The following is an 18,834-nucleotide window of genomic DNA, read 5'->3' as shown; positions in this document are numbered from 1 at the left end:
ATCCCCCTGTTTTACTAAGGTGCGCTATGCGTTTTAGCGCCCGCTAAATACTAATGCACCCATAGACTAACATGCACGCGATAGCATTTAGCGCGTGGTTAGCGCGCTCTAAAACGCTTGGCGCACCTTAGTAAAAGGAGCCCTATGTCTGTCCCTGTCAGTTTACAACCCCCCCAATTTATTTTCATGCATATACGTTTTTGTTTTTAACTTATCTTTTTCTTGCATGTCTACTTAATTTACTTTTATAAATTGTATTGCAAACCGTTTAGCTAACGCTTGACAGACGGTATATGAAATGATAAATAGACTTGGAGTAATAAAAACAGTGACAACTCGAAACAGGAGGGATAACGGGAAAGAAATGCAATGTAATAATTCACTTTATTCATTTATAGTCCACCTTTATCAAAGTGGGTCACAAACGTACACACATAATTTAAATTACAGACATCCATAGATAACAGACAATTATAAAACCCTCCCCTTAATCATGTCATCCAGCTCCAATTCAAACAAAAAATAGGGGTTTAACACTCATATTTCATGTTATAAAATAAATATTGTTTTAACGTTATTTTAAAAGTATTCAGGTCTCTCTGTTGCCTAATATATAACAGAATATTATTCCAGTTATTAGGACCAATACAGGAAAAGGCACCTACTCTAGTCGTTTGCAATCTCATATGCTTTACGGTTGGTATAGACAAATCTCCACAATTAGCTGAATGTAAATTATGAGATGGCGTATATGGAAGTACCCTATCAACCAAATATTCCAGTGCTATCCGACACAAATATGTTCACAGCAGCAACTTGTACTCTGTTCTCTATTCAATTTTTAGCCAGTACAAATTGATATAAAATTCTGACACACGGCCGTAATTCGCAATTCCAAAAATAAAAAGGAACGACGAGATAAGGGGAAAACACAAATGGGAGGGGGAAGTGTTTAAATTATTCCTTTCTCAAGTTGTTTTTCTCATTCATTATATGCATCTTTAAACAAGACTGATTTAAGGGTTGATTTGAACTTTGTTACAGAGTTTTCCTAAGATGATAAGGAGGGGGGCCGCGTTACTGATGACATCATCAGTGATGCGGCAGAGGGAATTTCCCGACGAGAGAAGGCCGCGAAGCAGCCTGTTTAGATTGCTGCTGGCCTGACGCTGCTCTGGAGGGAGGTATGTAGGGCTCGCGGTCGGCGGGGTTCGGATGGTCAGCAGGCCGGATTAGAAAACTAAACGGGCCGGATAGGGCCGTAGTCTGCCCATGTCTGGGCTAGACCATAGCCAGTTATGTGGGATACTCAGCACTGAAGTAGCTATGGCCCCATTACCCCTTTGCCACAATAGCACGACTTGTGGTAAAATAACCTGTCTTAATGGTAGCCCATGTTCCTAACGTCCTCCTTCAACATTTTGAACAGTGCAAAGTGCATCAAATCAGTGAAGCGCTATCATACCTTTTTTTGCTTTGGTCAGTTTGGGTACCTTTGTGGCACTTAGAAGCTTCTAGAACAGGTCTAGCTCTGAATTTCTAAGTTTAAACCAGAATGCTTTGAGAAAGATTTGATTATCAGCAGTAGATGTCCAAGTTAAACATGCTCAAAGCCTGCTCAAAACACACCCATAACACATCGTCTAATACCCCCCCTGGAACTCCCAATTCACTGCAGGGGAAACGTCTCCCTAGATATCCAGAAAAACGGTTTTGATTATTGACATTTGGACATTCTAGTAATTAGAATGTCTAAATGCCTACCTACTTATTGGCTACCTGGAGAAATTGACCAGAACCAATTCAACATTTTTCTACTACTACTTATTTCTATGGCGCTGCCAGACGCACGCAGCACTGTTTATGCGAATGTGTGCATAGCAAAGAATGTCAAAAGGGTCTTTCTGGACAGTGTCTTCTCCTGGCTTTTAAGATAGATCTGGGCGGTAGCTTCAAGGCACCAGCTCATTTGCCGTTTCCTAACCCCATCTTTTACAAGGTGCATTAAACGCTAAAGCATGCATGTTATCCTATGGATGCGTTAGCGGTTAGCACACACATTGATTTAGCACACGCTAAATCCACGCTAAAACGCTTAGCGCACCTTTGTAAAAGAGGGCCTAAATTTTCATTTGTAAGAAAGATCTTTTTGAGGACAGTGATTTTTTTTTTTTTTTTTTTAACAGACTCTATTGCCTGGTTCCAGCTGTTCCAGCAGTCCACCCAGAGCAGAGAAGAAATAAAAATATTATTATGAGATGTTACTACTAGCACATAGAGAAGATGTAGCATATTTCATTTTATCAAAGTTTCAAGTTTCAAGTTTATTGGCTTTTAATATACCGACCATCAGCGAGTATCTGGCCGGTTTACAATAAAAATTTTTAAAAGGAAAAATTAAGTAAATAAATAAATATAAGATAATCAAAGTGTACATTGAAGACATTAACTAGACAGACTTGAAAGTGAGGAAGAATGGGGAGGATGGGGGAAAAGTTACATGTTAAAAGAAGAAAGGAGAAAGAGGGAATAGGGTAAAACAAATAGGGTGGGATTGCTTTATAAAAGCGGTTGGTTAAATAAAAAAAAGAAGAAAAAAGATGAAGATTGGAAGTGAGGAGAGAAAGAAAAAAAAATAAAAATCTAAATACAGGAAAAGGCATCGCTAAATAAGAAGGTCTTTAAGCTTGTCTTAAATTTGTCGAGTTGATTTTCGGATCTTAGTAGCTGTGGCAGAGCATTCCACAAGGTGGGAGCTACTACTGCGGTTTATTTTCCTAGTGTAGAAGAAATCTTTTATAGAAGGAATTGACAAGAGTTTCTGATCGGCTGATCTTAGGAGACGTACTGAGCGTTGTGGGATGAGGAGCTTGTCTAGGTATGAAGGCAGGTGAGAAAGTCTGATTTTGAAAGTGAGCAGAATGGTTTTATAAGTGATACGGTGTGTAATGGGAAGCCAGTGTGCTTCCTTCAGAAGAGGGGTAACATGGTCAAATTTACCGGCTTTATGGATGAGTTTTATTGCTGTGTTTTGAATTTTTGAAAAATTACAAAGGAAAAAAAAAAACACCCCACGGGGGAATTATAGGGACAAAAAAAGCGGGGAAGAGACACAGGTTAAACCGCTGTGTGGACAAATCCGTTTATTTAAGGTGTCAAATAAATTTCAGTTAAAATCACACAAATATATACATATAAATAAATAAAATGTGGCAGACATATACAGTCCTTTGTAATAAAACATATACTGTCCCGCACATTTTATTTTATACTCGAGGGCAGAAAATCTTGCAGAGTGCTCACATGACGACATACATTAAGGGCTCCTTATACAAAACTGCGGTAGCCATTCTCCTGCGGCAAAGGCACTGAAGGCCATTCAATTCCTTAAGTGCACTGGCCGCAGGAGAATCGCTACCGCAGCTCTGTAAAAGGGGCCCTAATAGCGTTACCCTCGTAGATTCACAATTCTAGATGTGTAGCTGCAACGCTCTGGGTTTTACTCTAGTCTTGTGTTGGAACCCTCGCTGGATGGCAACGAGCCCGCTGCAACACAGGACCAGATTTGAATGCGTTTCTCGGCGTGTTGACGATTTCACAAGGTTCTGCCTTGGTGCATTCACGAAATGGTTGATATGTTCCAATTCCATTGTTTACTCTCGGAGAGGGTGAGTCAAATCTTAGTTATGCTGAAAGGCAGCCGCTGTTAGTGATCACAGGCATGGTTTGGGCACTATACAGGGATGTGGCAGATGCCAAATGTTCTGAGTGCTGGTGCTAAATTAACCAGGTCTATGACCTTACATCAGTGTGTCGCAAACTGTGTGCCACGGCAGGCTAATGTGCCACCTCAGATTCCAGGTGTGACAAAAGATGCTGAGGAGGAGGAGAGGCACCGGCTGACTGCCTAGAGCAGTGTTCTTCAACCACCGGTCCATGGACCAGTGCCGGTCCACAGAAATTTCCTGCCGGTCCATAGGGCCAGCACGTGCATCAGGCCCAAAACAGTGTTCTTCAACCGCCGGTCCACGGTGCAATCGATGCGGCGTTATCTTCGAGCCAGCTCCCTCTTCCTAACTGATTCAGTGCACAAAGACACGGGTAGTGGCTCCTACGGGCATCCTGCGCCTGAACCGGAAGCCTTCTCTCTGACGTTGCAACGTCAGAGGGAAGGCTTCCAGATGAGGCACAGGACGTGCAAGGTGCAATTAGTACTATTATGGGGGCGGGGTCTGGGGTGGAGATTGGGTAGAGATGGGCAGGGTCTGGCCCACGACTTAGCCCAGTGTTCTTCAACCGCCAGTCCACGGACCGATGCCAGTCCACAGAATAATTTTTTTATTTCTGCCGGTCCATAGGTGTAAAAAGGTTGAAAAACACTGGCCTAGAGGACGTGTCTCTCGCGGCAAGAGGCACATTCTGTAGGCAGTCAGACGACGCCAGCACCAGCACCTCTCCTCTCTGCGTTCTGGGAACAGCTAATGCCAGAAGTAGCGTTAGGCAGCCTAAAGCCAACATTTCTGGTGCCTACCTTTGCGGCTCGTGGCTGACCCGGAAGCCTTCCCTCTGATGTGACCGCCCCCCCTTAGTACGCTACTGCATAGGTCCATCTTATCATTCTCTCGGCAAGAAACTCCCCAGCACCTAAATGTCCTGTCTGTCTGTCCAAATTAGATTATAAGCTCTTCTGAGAAAGGAACATCTATTACATGTTAAATGTACAGCACTGCGTATGTCTTTCAGCGTTATAGAAATGACCAATAGCAGTAGGAGCAGTAGTCCTGTGGGCTGTGACAGAACGACTAGCCAAAACTGCTGTTGTCCCTGTGTTTCAACTTCAATTTTAGGGCTAGATTTACCAAAATGTACTACACTTCTCCCTCCGTATTCGTGGTTTCCGTATCTGCGGTTTCGCTTATTTGCGATTTTTCGGTTGCTGACTCCGCCCCCCAAAAAACGTCATCACTAAAGTTTTTTCCTTTTAATGTACAGCACTGATAAAAAAGTTTATCACTTACCATCACTGCTGAGGTTGGCACTGAGGAATGAGGCATTATGACATCATAATCTCAGCTCTGGAATGTTGCTACTCCTTGGGTTTTGGCCACCGTGAGAACGGGCTACTGGGCTTGATGGACCATTGGTCTGACCCAGTAAGGCTATTCTTATGTTCTTAAAATCGCTGCTTCCATGCTTTCTCTCACAAATTCGCTGCTTCCATGCTTCCCAATGTGCACTTAGAAAAACGTTGCTTCCCAGCATCCCTAGAGAGAAAGGCTTCTTCCCAGCATGAATAAAATCGCTGGTTGGCTGCCCAGAAATCGCTGCCTGCTTGCCTGCCCTTGAAAAGGTATTCGCGGTTTCAATAGTAAAAACGACGGCGCTTTCCCAAAACCGCGAATAACAGTTGAAAAGTTATTCTCGGTTTTTCCATATTCGCACCTATTGGCCGCCCGCATCCAACGCGAATACGGAGGGAGAAGTGTACAGTGTTAGTACGTGCTGATGCTATTCAATTACAATATTCATGAATCAGTCCCGTTGCATAAAATGAATCTGTGGTAATGTAAGTGTGGCAACAGCATGATGACTTTTCCATCCGCCTAACCCTTCACCTGACTTGTTAATGGTTTCTGTTTCCAGTGGTAAGGACATTTTCATCAATGTTTCAGGTAGCTGTGCTATTGGTTTGGCCCAAGTGACAATGACTTTGCTTCAAAACCCTAACTGGTTCAGCCCCGATATATCTGTCACGCCACTTCATCTTCCCAGGCTCTAACCGTACACGCAATGCCCACCTGTTTGCCTACCCCTCTCCAAAAGGATGCATCTGCAAAAGATTCTTCGACAAAACCCTCTCTTTCCAAACTGGCAAATGGAATGACTGCTTAACCACCCTCATCTCTCTTGCCCCAATTTATCTATCTTCAGGAAATCTCTCAAATCATACCTCTTTGATAAATTCCTCTAACTCCCGCCCTCCCAACCAAACTACTAATCTCAACCTCGCCTCCCTCCCTGCCCTTCCTCCCCCTCTTCCCCGATTATTTTTCCTTCCCCTTTCTGCACCCCCCCTTGCAACAGTTATTGGATCATTTTGTAATTGCCACTGATTTATACCATACACTTGATAACTAATTCTCTGTACCTTCATTGCGTATGTACAGTCTCTTCTCCTGTAAACCGCTCTGAACTGTTTTGTGGTATTGCGGTATACAAAAATAAAGTTATTATTATTATTAATGGACAAAGCACACATCTTAGGCTCTTTCAGCTCCCTTAATAATGTCAGATGTCAAAAGCAACTGTATCCTCGTATGCTACAGGATGTGTTTCTCATTATTTATCCAAAAATTAAATCTTGAGAAAATTATACAAATATTCAAATGGCAGAAACCCCAAACCCATCTCAGAGTGCAGCAGCCTAGGACTTGGCTTACAACCAAGGAAGCCTGGTTCAAATTCTGCAGCTGCTCCTTGTGACCTTGGGCAAATCACTTAATCCTCCATTGCCTCATGTATAAACTTTGACTGTAAGCTCTCCAATGACAGAGAAATACCTAGCATACCTGAATATAATTCATTTTTTTGGCTACTACTGATAAAAGGTTGCTGTTGTTAGGTGCCATCGACCCGTGCTCACGTCCTAGCGACTTGATGAATTGCGGATCTAAAAAGAAATTGGTTGTGTGCTAGTCCAGAAAGGTCCTCCAGCGCCATCCCCATGATCGTTTTCAATGTGTCCAGCCATCTGATTGCAGGTCGCCCTCTTCGCCTGGTTCCCTCGATCTTCCCAAACATGTCCTTCTCCTGTGATCTCTCTTCTGATGGGGGTGACCACAATAAGAAAGTTGTAACTTCATCGTTTGGGCTTCCAGTGACATGGCCGGTTTGATCTCTTCCAGAATCGATTTGTTAGTTTTTCTGGCGGCATGAGCTCAAATCCAAATATATATTTCACAATGAAAAGAGCAGTCAACCTCAGAATAGGTCATTGAGTAGAGAAAGATTGCCTAGGTAACAGGAAATTGAGCAATCTCTAACAATATACACCTTTTATGTAGTGGAACCAAATTCACCAGAACTTGTGAACAGGCCTATCTGAAACACTAACTCTCAAGTCACCACACTTAGATTGAAGGTGGCTGAAACATATCTAGAGACTTATGGCTGAAATGAAACTAGAGATAAGTTATCTCCATCAATTAGATACAGTATTGTAAGAATACGGATGTAAGAACTTAAGAACATAAGCAATGCCTCTGTTGGGTCAGATCTGAGGTCCATCATGCCCAGCAGTCCACTCACACGGTGGCCCAACAGGTCCAGGACCTGTGCAGTAATCCTCTATCTATGCCCCTCTATCCCCTTTTCCAGCAGGAAATTGTCCAATCCTTTCTTGAACCCCAGTACCGTACTCTGCCCTATTACGCTCTCTGGAAGCGCATTCCAGGTGTCCACCACACGTTGGGTAAAGAAGAACGCCCATATTATGTTCTGTGAAAGTGGATGTTATGTGATCTGGACATTTGACTCTTTAAACCCCATCCCCCCAAACCCAAAGACCATTGGCACTGCTATCTTCTACTCTAAACTCCCCCAAGGCCATTAGCACTGCGCTCCTCCCTTCCCAAATGAACCCAAAATGAACAGCGCTGCAGTCCACCTCCTCCACGCCCCTCACCCCCCCACTGGCACTTTACTTACCATCCGCATGCCAGCGCTGAAAGAGGCTGATGCCGTTGTTCTAGGCTGGTCTGGCGCGGGGCCTTGAGCATCTTGGAGAGGGCAAGAGCTGGAAGGCCTTGAGCATGCGCAGATGGTCAAAGCCCCACACCGGCCCAGCGCAGAACAACGGCATCAGCCTCTTTCAGCACCATCATGTGTATGGTAAGTAAAGTGCCGGTCAGGGTGCAGAAGGGAGGAGAGCAGCGCCGGTGGCCTTGGCACCACAGACTTTAACGCGAATGGACGCCGCCCGGAATAACATTATATGGCGCATGTCAGTAGCGTACTATGGGAAGGGAACATCTTTTATATTCTGCTCCCAATCTGAAACCTCCTATGGATAGATAATTGAAGTCCTCTTTCTAAGCTCATTCCACCAAATTCTATATAGGTCGTACAAAGTTGGGTGCACAATTTTGGGTGCAGATCAGAAATTTGCATGTAAACTGTTTATCTAAATAGGTGATAACAATCAATTATTGCCATTAACAAGAGCTAATTGGCAGTCATTAGTAATTATGGGCAGATCTGCCCTACGCTACTATTCTATAACCTGCGTACCTAATTTACGAGTATCTTGCACGCAGCTCCAAAGAGGATGTGGCCTGGAGAGAAGCATGATGGCTGGGTCAGGCGTGTTCCCCAGGACTTAAGTACGTGATTATAGAATACTTAAGTTTGCACGCCTGATAGTAGTTGCGCTTCAGCATTTATACCAGTCTTTGGCTTGTGCCCAAAGGGCTAGATTCACAAAGCAAATTGATCGTGTACCGATCGGTTTGCTACCCCTTAGCAACCCCGGTCCGATTCACTTACCTGTCTTCTGACCATCCTCCGATCCGCGCATGCAAATGAGGGCAACGGTGTGCAAAGTAGGCAGGGACGCGATTCACTAAACAAAATCCTGCAGCACCGACTGGGCTGGCCGATCAAAAAAAAAGCGACTTCTGAGGACCAGTCGCTGAAGCCCTTTGTGACTGCCCTGCCTTCTGCAGCCCCGATCTCCTGTAGCCCCGAACGTGCCTGCCTGCCTGCCCCGAACACGCCTGCCTTCCAGCCCCGAACCCGAACACCCTGTCTGCCTGCTCCAACTCTCCCACCCTTCTCCGCGGGTTTAAGCGGGTTAAAACCACGGGCTCCCAAAAGTTCCTCGAGCGCCTATTTTTAAAAAAAAATCTATGCCGGCCCTGAGGTCCCACACTCTTCAGGTTCCCTGGCTGCGCTCAGTGTAAAAAAAATAGAAGAAGAAAATAAAAACCCCAACTCTGACGGCACGGAGGTCCCGCGCATGCTCAGACCATCTACAGATGGTCTGCGCAAGTGCGGGGATCGCTATAGTGCGATCCGTGCTTGCAGATGGGGGCAGTCCTCCGATCGCCGTCATTTGCATGTTGGAGTTTGCTGAATTCGTCGGACCTGCCCGGATTGGGCCCGATCGGGCAGGTTAGTGAATTCTGGCCAAAGTTAGGTGCAAAATTGCATAGCAAGCTTGTATTCTATAAAGACAGTTCTGTGCAAAGCTGCCTTCACAGAATTCACACTTAGCGCACCGCATTCCAGTGCCTAACGTTGGGCGACATTTACTGAATTCAACCCCCCATACACTACAATTATAATCTCAGAGTCAGCTCCAAATTGCAAAAAAGCATATTTTTCAAACAGTGCTTAACTCAGTAAATCCTTTGCAAGCTAACGCTGCCAATAACCTCTTAGAAAAAAAAACTGTATTTGCCAGAATAGCAGAAAATACTGAATGACCCTATAAAACCTTACTCAAATAAATATTGTTAACCCTGTAATAAAGAAGGGCTTTGACTCCAGAAAACACTGAGACTCATTGCCAGGTATTTTGGAACAGAGCAAGCATTTTAAGAACTACATACACATATCAACTACCATGTACAAGGACCAGATCTTCACTCGCAGAGCTTCTGTGCTACTGCTGGGAAGATCCACGCAACCTTGGGCGAAACCGCGCTATTGCACTGTACCTGTCCTTGTGTCCGCATGGCCCACGGCACGCCCATAATAGCACCTGTAACAGTTTCTCCAGGGATAGTGGTAGCGCGAGCCGGAGCCAATCGTGATACCCACAGAGACCGCCACGTACCACAGCGCTATCGCGGAACCTTTCATGAATCCCATTGTTCAACTCGACGGCAGCGATCGGAAACCGCTCTCCCAGCTGAATGGCAAATCCAATAAGCCGGGTTTGGGATATCTGCATTAGGTGGAGCACAGGAATGGAATGGGAAGAGAAGAGCACAGGGCTGAAGCAGTTGCTGCTTCCCAGCACATGTAGCTGACACACACAGCTTTCTTCAGAGCTACTGCACGCCTCCTCTTTATGTTGTTAAGTTTTCGGCCCAGCCCCTGCAGGTAAAAGCCAAGCCCAGGAACACTTTTCCCTTCCCACCAAACTCCACTGCCAGAAGAACTCGTGTGTGACATCACATTCCGTAAAAGACAGAAACAAAATAGAACCACACGAGAAATTCCTGGCTGACAACCTCAGGGCACCTCTCTGGAAGCCAAACTGCAGCCAAGCTGCAAGTCTAAAATTGGCCCCGTTAACAAAAGAAAGAAGAAGAAGAAGAAGAAAAAAAAAGGCGGAGGAGGAGGTGGGAGGGGAAAACCCTTTAAATCAATACCACATTTTGGAACGTCCAGCTGGGATACTAATAGAAAGCCATACACAGAGCACGGGACACGCACACAGACTATTATTTTTGGTTGCTTTTTTCAAGGAGCACAATAGACACAGGGAAGGATTAGTTATTACAAAATCTTGACCTACTGGTCTCAGACCAAATGCAATTTTTGGGAGAGGGTGAGATCTTGCCGTCAGAGTTTGGCAGCAAGGGAGTTCAGTCTCCTGAATATCCTCATAGTGGGATGCTCTGGTTCCTTTCTCATGTTAGCATGTGCTATGTAGCTACAGTAGCCATTGGTACGGAACATGTCTGTTCTCCATCCCCAGACCTGCCCTCCCCCCCCCAGCACTAAAAAATAAATTTTACTTTTAGTGCATGGATGGCGCATACCGATCTCAAAATTACCTTGGGATGCCTGAGTGCACCCCCACATTAATGCTTTTTCACCTGCAGTAAGCATGGGTTAATGCTCATCACAGCTTGGTAGAAGGTTAGTTAGGGGCCATCAACTCATGCTCTAGTCCTTTCAACTTGATGAATTACAGATCTAAAAAGAGGCCCCTTATTTAATAATTAATAGTGCATTTCAGGCAAAAACATGACAGTGATTCCAGATGACAGAAACATCGACTACTATCAAGCATATGGGGAAAGAAAAAACACTGGCAGTACAGTATTTTTATTTTTTTTTTTAATTTATTTTTTGCAGTGGTTAATCATGAAAAGGTTGCAATTAAGGAAGAGACTAGAAAGTGTTTGCTGATACAGGAAGCAGTCGGTAAAGCTGAGGCATCTTGCAATATTGTACAACATTCCAAAATCAACGTTGATAACTAAGACCTACATCTTCTTGAAATATGGAGTTTGGTTGATAATATTTTAGGTTGTGTAGGCAATGAAATCCTCGTGCAGGGCCTTGAGTATGCTCGGCACTTAAATGATGTATCATGGGAAAAGCAAGACCACCATATTGAAACATCAAATGAGAGCAGATGGATGAGAAGAAAATGATACCACAAGAGGGGATGTGCATTTTGAGAACCTAGGGGAGGTACTGCCTTCCTTTAAATCAGGGTCTCTTAACCTTTTTTGTTTTTTAGCTCTGGCACACTAAAAGGAGCACATTAAAATTGAAATTATAAAACTGCACAACCAACAAAAAATGAAGGGTTCCTTTTACGAAGCTGTGGTAGCGGCTTTAACGCACGCAGCTTTTAATCACGTGCTAACCCCCCCGCTAGCCGAAAAACTACTGCCTGCTCCATGAGGAGGCGGTAGCAGCTAGCGCATCCGGCGGTTTAGCATGCGCTATTATGTGCGTTAAACCGCTATCGCGGCTTCGTAAAAGGAGCCCTAAATTTGAGAGCTATTTAAATTTAAGCTATGCATGGGTAATTGTAACAACGGTGAAACTAAAGTAGATGGAACAGAATTGCTAATCAATGTGATGGACGTGCTTGTTGAGTGCAAATTAACTCATAACGCAGCTCGATCGTCAACAAGCAAGCGTGCATTTCATTGTCCACCGTCTGCAGTTGTTCTCTTTCTTCGATTTAATTTCTGTCAGAGCTGAAAATCCAAGTTCGCAAAGATAAGAAGATCCAAACGGTAACGAAACCTTGATTGCTTTGTTGCTCAAGTCAAGTTGATTGCTTTGTTGCTCAATTCAGGACCAAACACATCAAAGAACGATGCTTGTCTGGGCGGTTGTATCCTTACGCACACAGACACTCATAACATTGACAGATTTTAGTGTATTGTGACGTACATGTCATCTATTCTAGTGTATAATTGAGAGGGGAATTTTTTAAAAATACAAGTAAAGTAAAAATCTGGATTCTCTCGTGGCACACTGGAATCTCTTTAGGGCACACCAATGTGCCGTGGCACACAGTTTGAGAGACACTGCTTTAAGTGATCTCTCAAGTCTTCTAGGTCCTCTATTGTTCAATAAATAGCAACATCTGAAAGTGCTTACGACTAGTTCACTTTGCTAGAAAATGTGGAGAAGGCATTGGAGTTAAAGATATTGCAGAATGAAAACCAGCAACATATGGGCAATAAAATGGTGAGCCTTGCTCGTGAAAACAAAGAACAGTCAATTCAGCAAACAAAAAAAGCAGACACGAATATACTAGAGTGGAGGCCATGTTGTGTTGCCACTTTCTTACATAAGCCAATTTCCATTCATGCCACTCGGTTCTGTGTAGGATGGTTGAATATTGATGGATCCTGCTTGGAAGCTGGGGAATAAAATAGTGATTCTTAACTCAGTCGTTGGGGACCACCCATTCAGTCTTTACTCTCAGGATACCCACAAAGAATATGTCTAAAATCTATGTGCAGAAATGGAGGCAAAGTATGCAAACAGATCTCGTGTGTATGACGTGGGTATGGTTCAGTCAATGATCTCAAACAATGTCACAACAGAATTTTGTTTCTGCAAACTGGCACGTAACGAAATAAGATGACATTCTTTTAAGCTATGGTGGCCAAATAATGCTCAGAAGTGAGCCAAGCCATCGTGACATCACTGGCTCTTATTGGTGGAATGACATCACACTCTCAGCTCTGGTTATCAGAGACTGAAACTCTTTACGCTAGCAGGGTTTGCTGAAACTTTCTCAGCCCAACCAAGAAGAGAATGACATGGGTATGGTTCAGTCAATGATCTCAAACAATGTCAAAACAGAATTTTGTTTCTGCAAATTGGCACTTTAACAGAATAAAATAACACTCTTTTCAGCTACAGTGGCAAAATAACGCTCAGAATTTAGGAAGTTGGGTGGTTGGGCTGAGAACTTTTCAGCACCCCCTCGAATATATTATGGATATTCTGAAAACCTGACTGGCTGCGTAGTCATAAAGACTGGGCTGAGAACAACTGGAAAAAGGTTTCTTCCATCATGATCACTGAGAGGTTCTAACGCTCCTACTGGGTAGGCAAAAACTGTACATTTCCACACAAAAAAGGCCATATTCCTAATAGAGCGCCATCAAAAGTTGCTGTTTTCCAGCTGTGATTACAGAACGTTAAAACATAAACACTAGCTTACCCAAATTAGAACATAATAACACTGAAGCAAATTGTTTAAAAATAACATAATTAGAGCACACTCATGCAAATGATAAAACTTCACTGTTGAGATCATGGGAATCGTTTGTGCTGGGAAATTGGGGTGGAGGTTGATAGTTCTTGTAGGTGTTTATTGTGATTAATTAAGAGGGAGAGTGTGGCACAGTGGTTAAAGCTACAGCCTCTGATAACCAGAGCTGGTATTGTGACATCACAATGCCTTATTCCACCAGTGGCTAAGAGCCAACCTCATCAGTGATGTCACAATGGCTTCATTGTCCTGAACTTGTCTCACTTTTGCTATATTTTGATTTCTAGAGTGGTGCATTGGTTAAAGCTACAGCCTCAGCACCCTGAGGTTGTGGGTTCAAACCCAGGCTGCTCCTTGTGACCCTGGGCAAGTCACTTAATCCCCCCATTGCTCCAGGTACATTAGATAGATTGTGAGCCCGCCTGGACAGACAGGTAAAAATTCTAGAGTACCTGAATAAATTAATGTAAACTGTTCTGAGCTCCTCTGGGAGAACGGGATAGAAAATTGAATGAATGGATAAATAAATAAATGAGCAGCCAGAAATATTTGGTTTCGATTTTTCATTTCAAAACAAATGTTGTTAATAATGAACATTTTCAGAGAATGCGAACTTTATGCACCCACCCTCAGGTTTTAGATATGGCACCCAGATTTGAGCATTCTTCCAAGATGCGCACAAAATTAATTGAATAACAAGCTCTGAACCATCGATAATTGGGTGCTAATTGAAGTTAGCTGGCATCCATTGGAAAATACGCATGCATCTGGTCATGTGCTATTCTATAAGGCAGTGCGCCTAACTCCCATAGTGCTTATTTCAAAAGGGGGGGGGGGGGTGGCGGCAGCACGGAAGAGGCAAGGGCATCTCAAGGGCATTCCAAAAAGTTGCATGCTCCCAATTTGGGTGCCAGCATTTATGCCAGGTTTCAGCAGGTTTAGCCTGGTGCCTAATCTTAGGATACAGGAATCAGAACTAAGCATGATTCTATAAAGGGCACACCCCCATTATAGAATTATGCTTACCACTGATCTTTTGACACCCCTTTCTGAGCATCATTATTAGAATCTGGCCCATAGTGTGCACTCTATTCTCATATTGAACATAAACCATTAGGCATGTGTTGGGAAAAAAGTGCAACACATCCTGGCATAGAGGTGAGGTTCATTCCTGTCAAGGGTGGGGCAGTGGGAGCTGCAAGTGCAGAGAGTTGAGAGGTACTGGAGCAGTTGCAGGGATCCGGTCTGCATGCATGCAGCCATAAGCTCCACCAGCCTGCAATAAGCCACCAGACATCAATGTCCTGTTCTGGGGCAGGGGACCAACAAAGTCAGCAGCCATGCAGCAGCATGCAGGCCAAGACACCGCAACTGCTCCACGCAACCCCTGCTGCCTGCAGGAGGGGAATGCTCCGCCCGGAGGAGGGGGTGCTCTGCTCCGCATAGCCAGCAAGCCAATTATGCCACGGGTGACAATACTGTCAAGACACAATATTGGGAAATACAGCCTGAAAGCTTGACTACTCCAAGACAGTAATCAAGACACAAAATATTTCTTTTTGTGGCTTTAATTAAAAATAAAAAAAATGAGGAAAGGAAACTAATTAGATGTTCTACACAGCCCCACTCATAAAGTACAGTAAGTTAACTGGAATGCTTCTAATAACATGTTGGGAGAGGGAAAAAAAAAGAGGAAACTTACACCGATCGGTTTTCAGTATTAAAAAATAATTTTGCTATGAAGAAAGTAGAATTTTAAGTGTGTGGTTTAGAAGAGAGCATGAGGAATGAAGTCTTCATAAATACATCTGCATGAGGGAACATTTTACCTCGGTGGAAAACTATATCTTAAGTGCACTTCTTAGGCAATGAATGCAGAACTCAATACCAGGTCCTTAAACAAGGCATTTCACAGCCTGAGTCTCTCTTCAGAATTGTAAAGCATCGTTTCAGTGGGGCTCTTATGGCCCTGTGGAAGAACTAAATTTTTCTGAAGGCTCATAAAGACCCTTCACACAATAGAGAATTAGCGTGCACATTAATCACTTTTGCATGGCCACTTGAATTTTGAATTATTTTGCCCTGCACAGTGCTCACACAGACAGGAAGCTCATTCAATCTAAGACAGGAAGCTCTTCTCCATCTAATATGTACGCTGTAAAAATGGGTGTTATACAGTAACACAGAGGGTAATGTGTGTGGCATGGTGGTATACTTATGAAGGGCATTTTTAAAAATAAAGGGCTGGAATTATGAAAGCTTATTTTCAGAATAAGCAAACTAAATTTTGTGGAGACAATGTATTGATATTTCCAGATGTGGCCCAAGCAACACAATTGAGAAGGAAATCATTTTTAGCTTTGAAATCAAGGGTGTTGGCTTTAGGGGCTACATTTTATTTGAAGTTTCCTTGTAAATGCTTAATTAAATTTAAAGATAATGACTATGTTTATTGGGACTCTATCCAGTTGGAACAATTTTTACAACAATATAATAATAATAATAATTTTATTCTTATATACCGCCATACCCTCCAAGATCATTGGAAGGGGAGAACAAGACCTCGTAGGGGATTGTCAGTACTAAGTCAGGTAGAGTGAGTCAGGAAAACACGTTTTCTACAAGCCAACCTACCCCTATTACCAATTAAGATAAGTCATCCCAAAGCCATCTGGTCCTGGTCCAACAGCAGAACAGAATCAAATGTGCTGCTAGGCCTAGGCTGATGGAAGCCACAGAAGAGAAAGGGAAGAAGATAGAAGAGAGCAAGCTAAGGAATAATCTTCCACTTTTCCTAAGAAGTTCTTGTTCCCTTCTTTCTTTTTGTAAGTCCTTGAAAACTTGTTTAATAAGCATTTTGGGAGTTAATCTTCCTCGATACTTTCTCTTTTATCTTTTTTAGCTTAATTTTTAAATTTATTGTGAACCGAGTCGAGCTTTCCTGGATTGAAGTCTCGGTATACAAAACTAAGCATTAGATTAGATTACAGGATGGGAGAAATACTGACGAGACAAATACTGAAAACGGCAATGAACAACTTGGGGAACGAAGGGGAGTGAGGGTAAAAAAAAACCCCACTCGTAAATTAGCATGAGACTCTACACTCCTTTAAAGCTGTAAAAACCCAAGAATTAAAAAAATGTCCCTCGGCATGAGGTTTCGATTTCTTCATACCTGTGGTCACGCATATCTCAAAGTAAACACTTCCAGCATTATTCCTTCCACTTACCACTTTTCACACAGTCATAAGGCACCAGGCAAGAAAAGAAAGATGAGCCACTAAGGCTTTTCTTTGGTTCAAAAAGCCAGTGAAAACAAATGTGACTTAATCCTGGACTTAAAAATTTAAAGCTGTTACATGCTCTACACATGAACGGGGAACAACTTCAGATCCGCCACATGCTTTGACTTAAGTGTCTACTGCCTAACATCTGCAGTGTTGAATTTCACGGCTAACAGTCGGCCTAAATTACTCTACCTCTTGTTCATTTACAATTTTTTGGCACCGTCATCTTTTGCTCATGCTGATTTGGGCTACAGAGAGGGACTGTTAACTCCCCAAAGTTAATAAACGCATTAAGTAAATCCAGTCAAAAGGTATCACCTTATATTATTGTTGGTTTCATTAACCTTTATTTCCGTGCATCTGAGTGAACTAATACATCAGACACACTACGTTATGAGAAACCGAAGACAACCCAAGACGCCAATTCAATTTAAAAAAAAATGTGGGGCGACCTGTAAACTTTAAGTAAAATTTTGTGTGTTTTTCATCTAATATAATAAAAGGCTAAGCCGCACATGCGCACTCCCATCACGTGTTTCGTTTTCCGTGTGCTGTAGGGCACCTCAGATAGAAGTGCGCATACACGCGAAACACTCTCTCCTCCCCCAAGGCGGATGTCGGACGCGGCGGCTGTCGGCCGTGCTGTTCTTCGGTCTGCCCTGCTCCTGTGAAGAGGCGCTGCCGCTGCGTCTTTCAACTAAGGTAAGGAGCTGGGCAGACCGATGCAGGGGAGATTTTAAAATCTTCAGGCGTGAGCGGCGGCTTACCGCACGCGCCCCAATGCCAAGCGCCTTTTAAAATCTTCAGACACGAGCGGCGGCTTGCCACACGCGCCCCGATCTCAAAACCCCCCTGCCGCCGTCTATATTTCCCCCTCCTCCCTCTCGCCTCAGCGTTTAACCACTGGCCTCACTATCTTCTCTCCACTGCGGCCCGCCCTCTCACAACTTCCTGTTTCCGCTAGGGTTGGCCGCAGTGTAGAAAAGACACCGAGGCAAGCAACAGCGTGGTGCAGCGCTTTTTGTTGAGGCAAGTAGAGCGTATGCAGGAAATAAATGCTGATGGACGGGGGAAGGGAACAGGGGGAGCGGGCAAGGGGTGGGTGCACAGGGAAGGGGGGAATACTGCTGCTACACAGGGAAAGGGGGAAATGTTGCTGCTCAGGGAAGGAGAGAATGCTGTTTCTGTACAGGGAAGTGTGGGGGAATGCTGCTGTACTGGGAAGGGGGAATGCTGCTGCACAGGGAAGAGGGGGAATGCTGTTGCTGCTACACAGAGAAGGAGGGGAATGCTGCTGTTGCTGCACAGGGAAGTGAGGGAGGGGGGGAAGGGAAAGGGAAAGGGGGCCAGGGAGCAATCTTGGTTTGCTTGGGGGGGGGAGACAAAAGAGGGCCAGGCAGGCAGCACACGAGATTGAAAGACAGCAGGCAGGGAGAGAGACAGAAAGAAATAAACACAGACAGACAAAGGGGGCCAGGGAGAGAGACAGACAGACAATGGGAGGGAGAGAGACAAAGAAAGGCAGAAAGAGACAGGGGCAGAGAGAGACATAGAAGAAAGAAAGACAGATAGACATATTCTAGCACCCGTTAATGTAACGGGCTTAATGACTAGTTTTTATATAAAGGAATAAAATTAGCCTTGTGGATACCTGCAGAAGCCTTACCACCGCTTATTCAAAGCTCAATACCTAGAAATAGGAAACCAGGAAAAAGGAATTGGGAAACATCAGACAGATCCAATAATCTTAATCGAGGTTCTTGAGGTTGTCACCCAAAGGATCACAATATGCTATGTTAATCAGGTTTTCTATTTTGCCTTTACCTAGTCAGCTTGAGGTCGGATTATATGACAAGAGGTTGGGTTGGTTATCTAGGAAGAGTTTGACAGACATTCAGTAAAGTTGCTAATACAGGTAGAGACGTACAGTGAAAGTTCCGATGCTCATAGATGTTCTGAGGCGGCTGGCAATATAAAACCCTAATGTGGCTTCATAAAAGGGGAGGGGGGACAGTTAGGTCAGGGATCAGCAGCCATTTTAAAGCAAAGAGCCATTTT

General features: G+C 43.9%; 1 protein-coding gene across 4 annotated transcripts in view; it reads right to left on the bottom strand.

Annotated features, from left to right (window-relative positions):
- The window catches only part of MEGF6 (multiple EGF like domains 6), a 276,556-nt gene that overhangs the window by 115,633 nt on the left and 142,089 nt on the right, over positions 1-18,834 (bottom strand). The window contains exon 1 of one of the 4 annotated variants that reach the window (XM_033922103.1): positions 9,720-10,030. The exons of 2 other annotated variants lie outside the window; for them this stretch is intronic. In XM_033922103.1, the coding sequence (XP_033777994.1) occupies positions 9,720-9,873 (154 nt within the window). In that variant the 5' untranslated portion in view covers positions 9,874-10,030. Of the gene's footprint in view, positions 1-9,719; positions 10,031-18,834 lie in introns of those variants that run through there. One more of the 4 variants, XM_033922105.1, reaches the window with a different exon arrangement.

This window comes from Geotrypetes seraphini, chromosome 15 (genome assembly GCF_902459505.1).
Source record: "Geotrypetes seraphini chromosome 15, aGeoSer1.1, whole genome shotgun sequence".
Taxonomy (NCBI): domain Eukaryota; kingdom Metazoa; phylum Chordata; class Amphibia; order Gymnophiona; family Dermophiidae; genus Geotrypetes; species Geotrypetes seraphini.
Note: the sequence above shows the minus strand (reverse complement) of the source record. Positions and strands in the feature narration are given on the sequence as shown.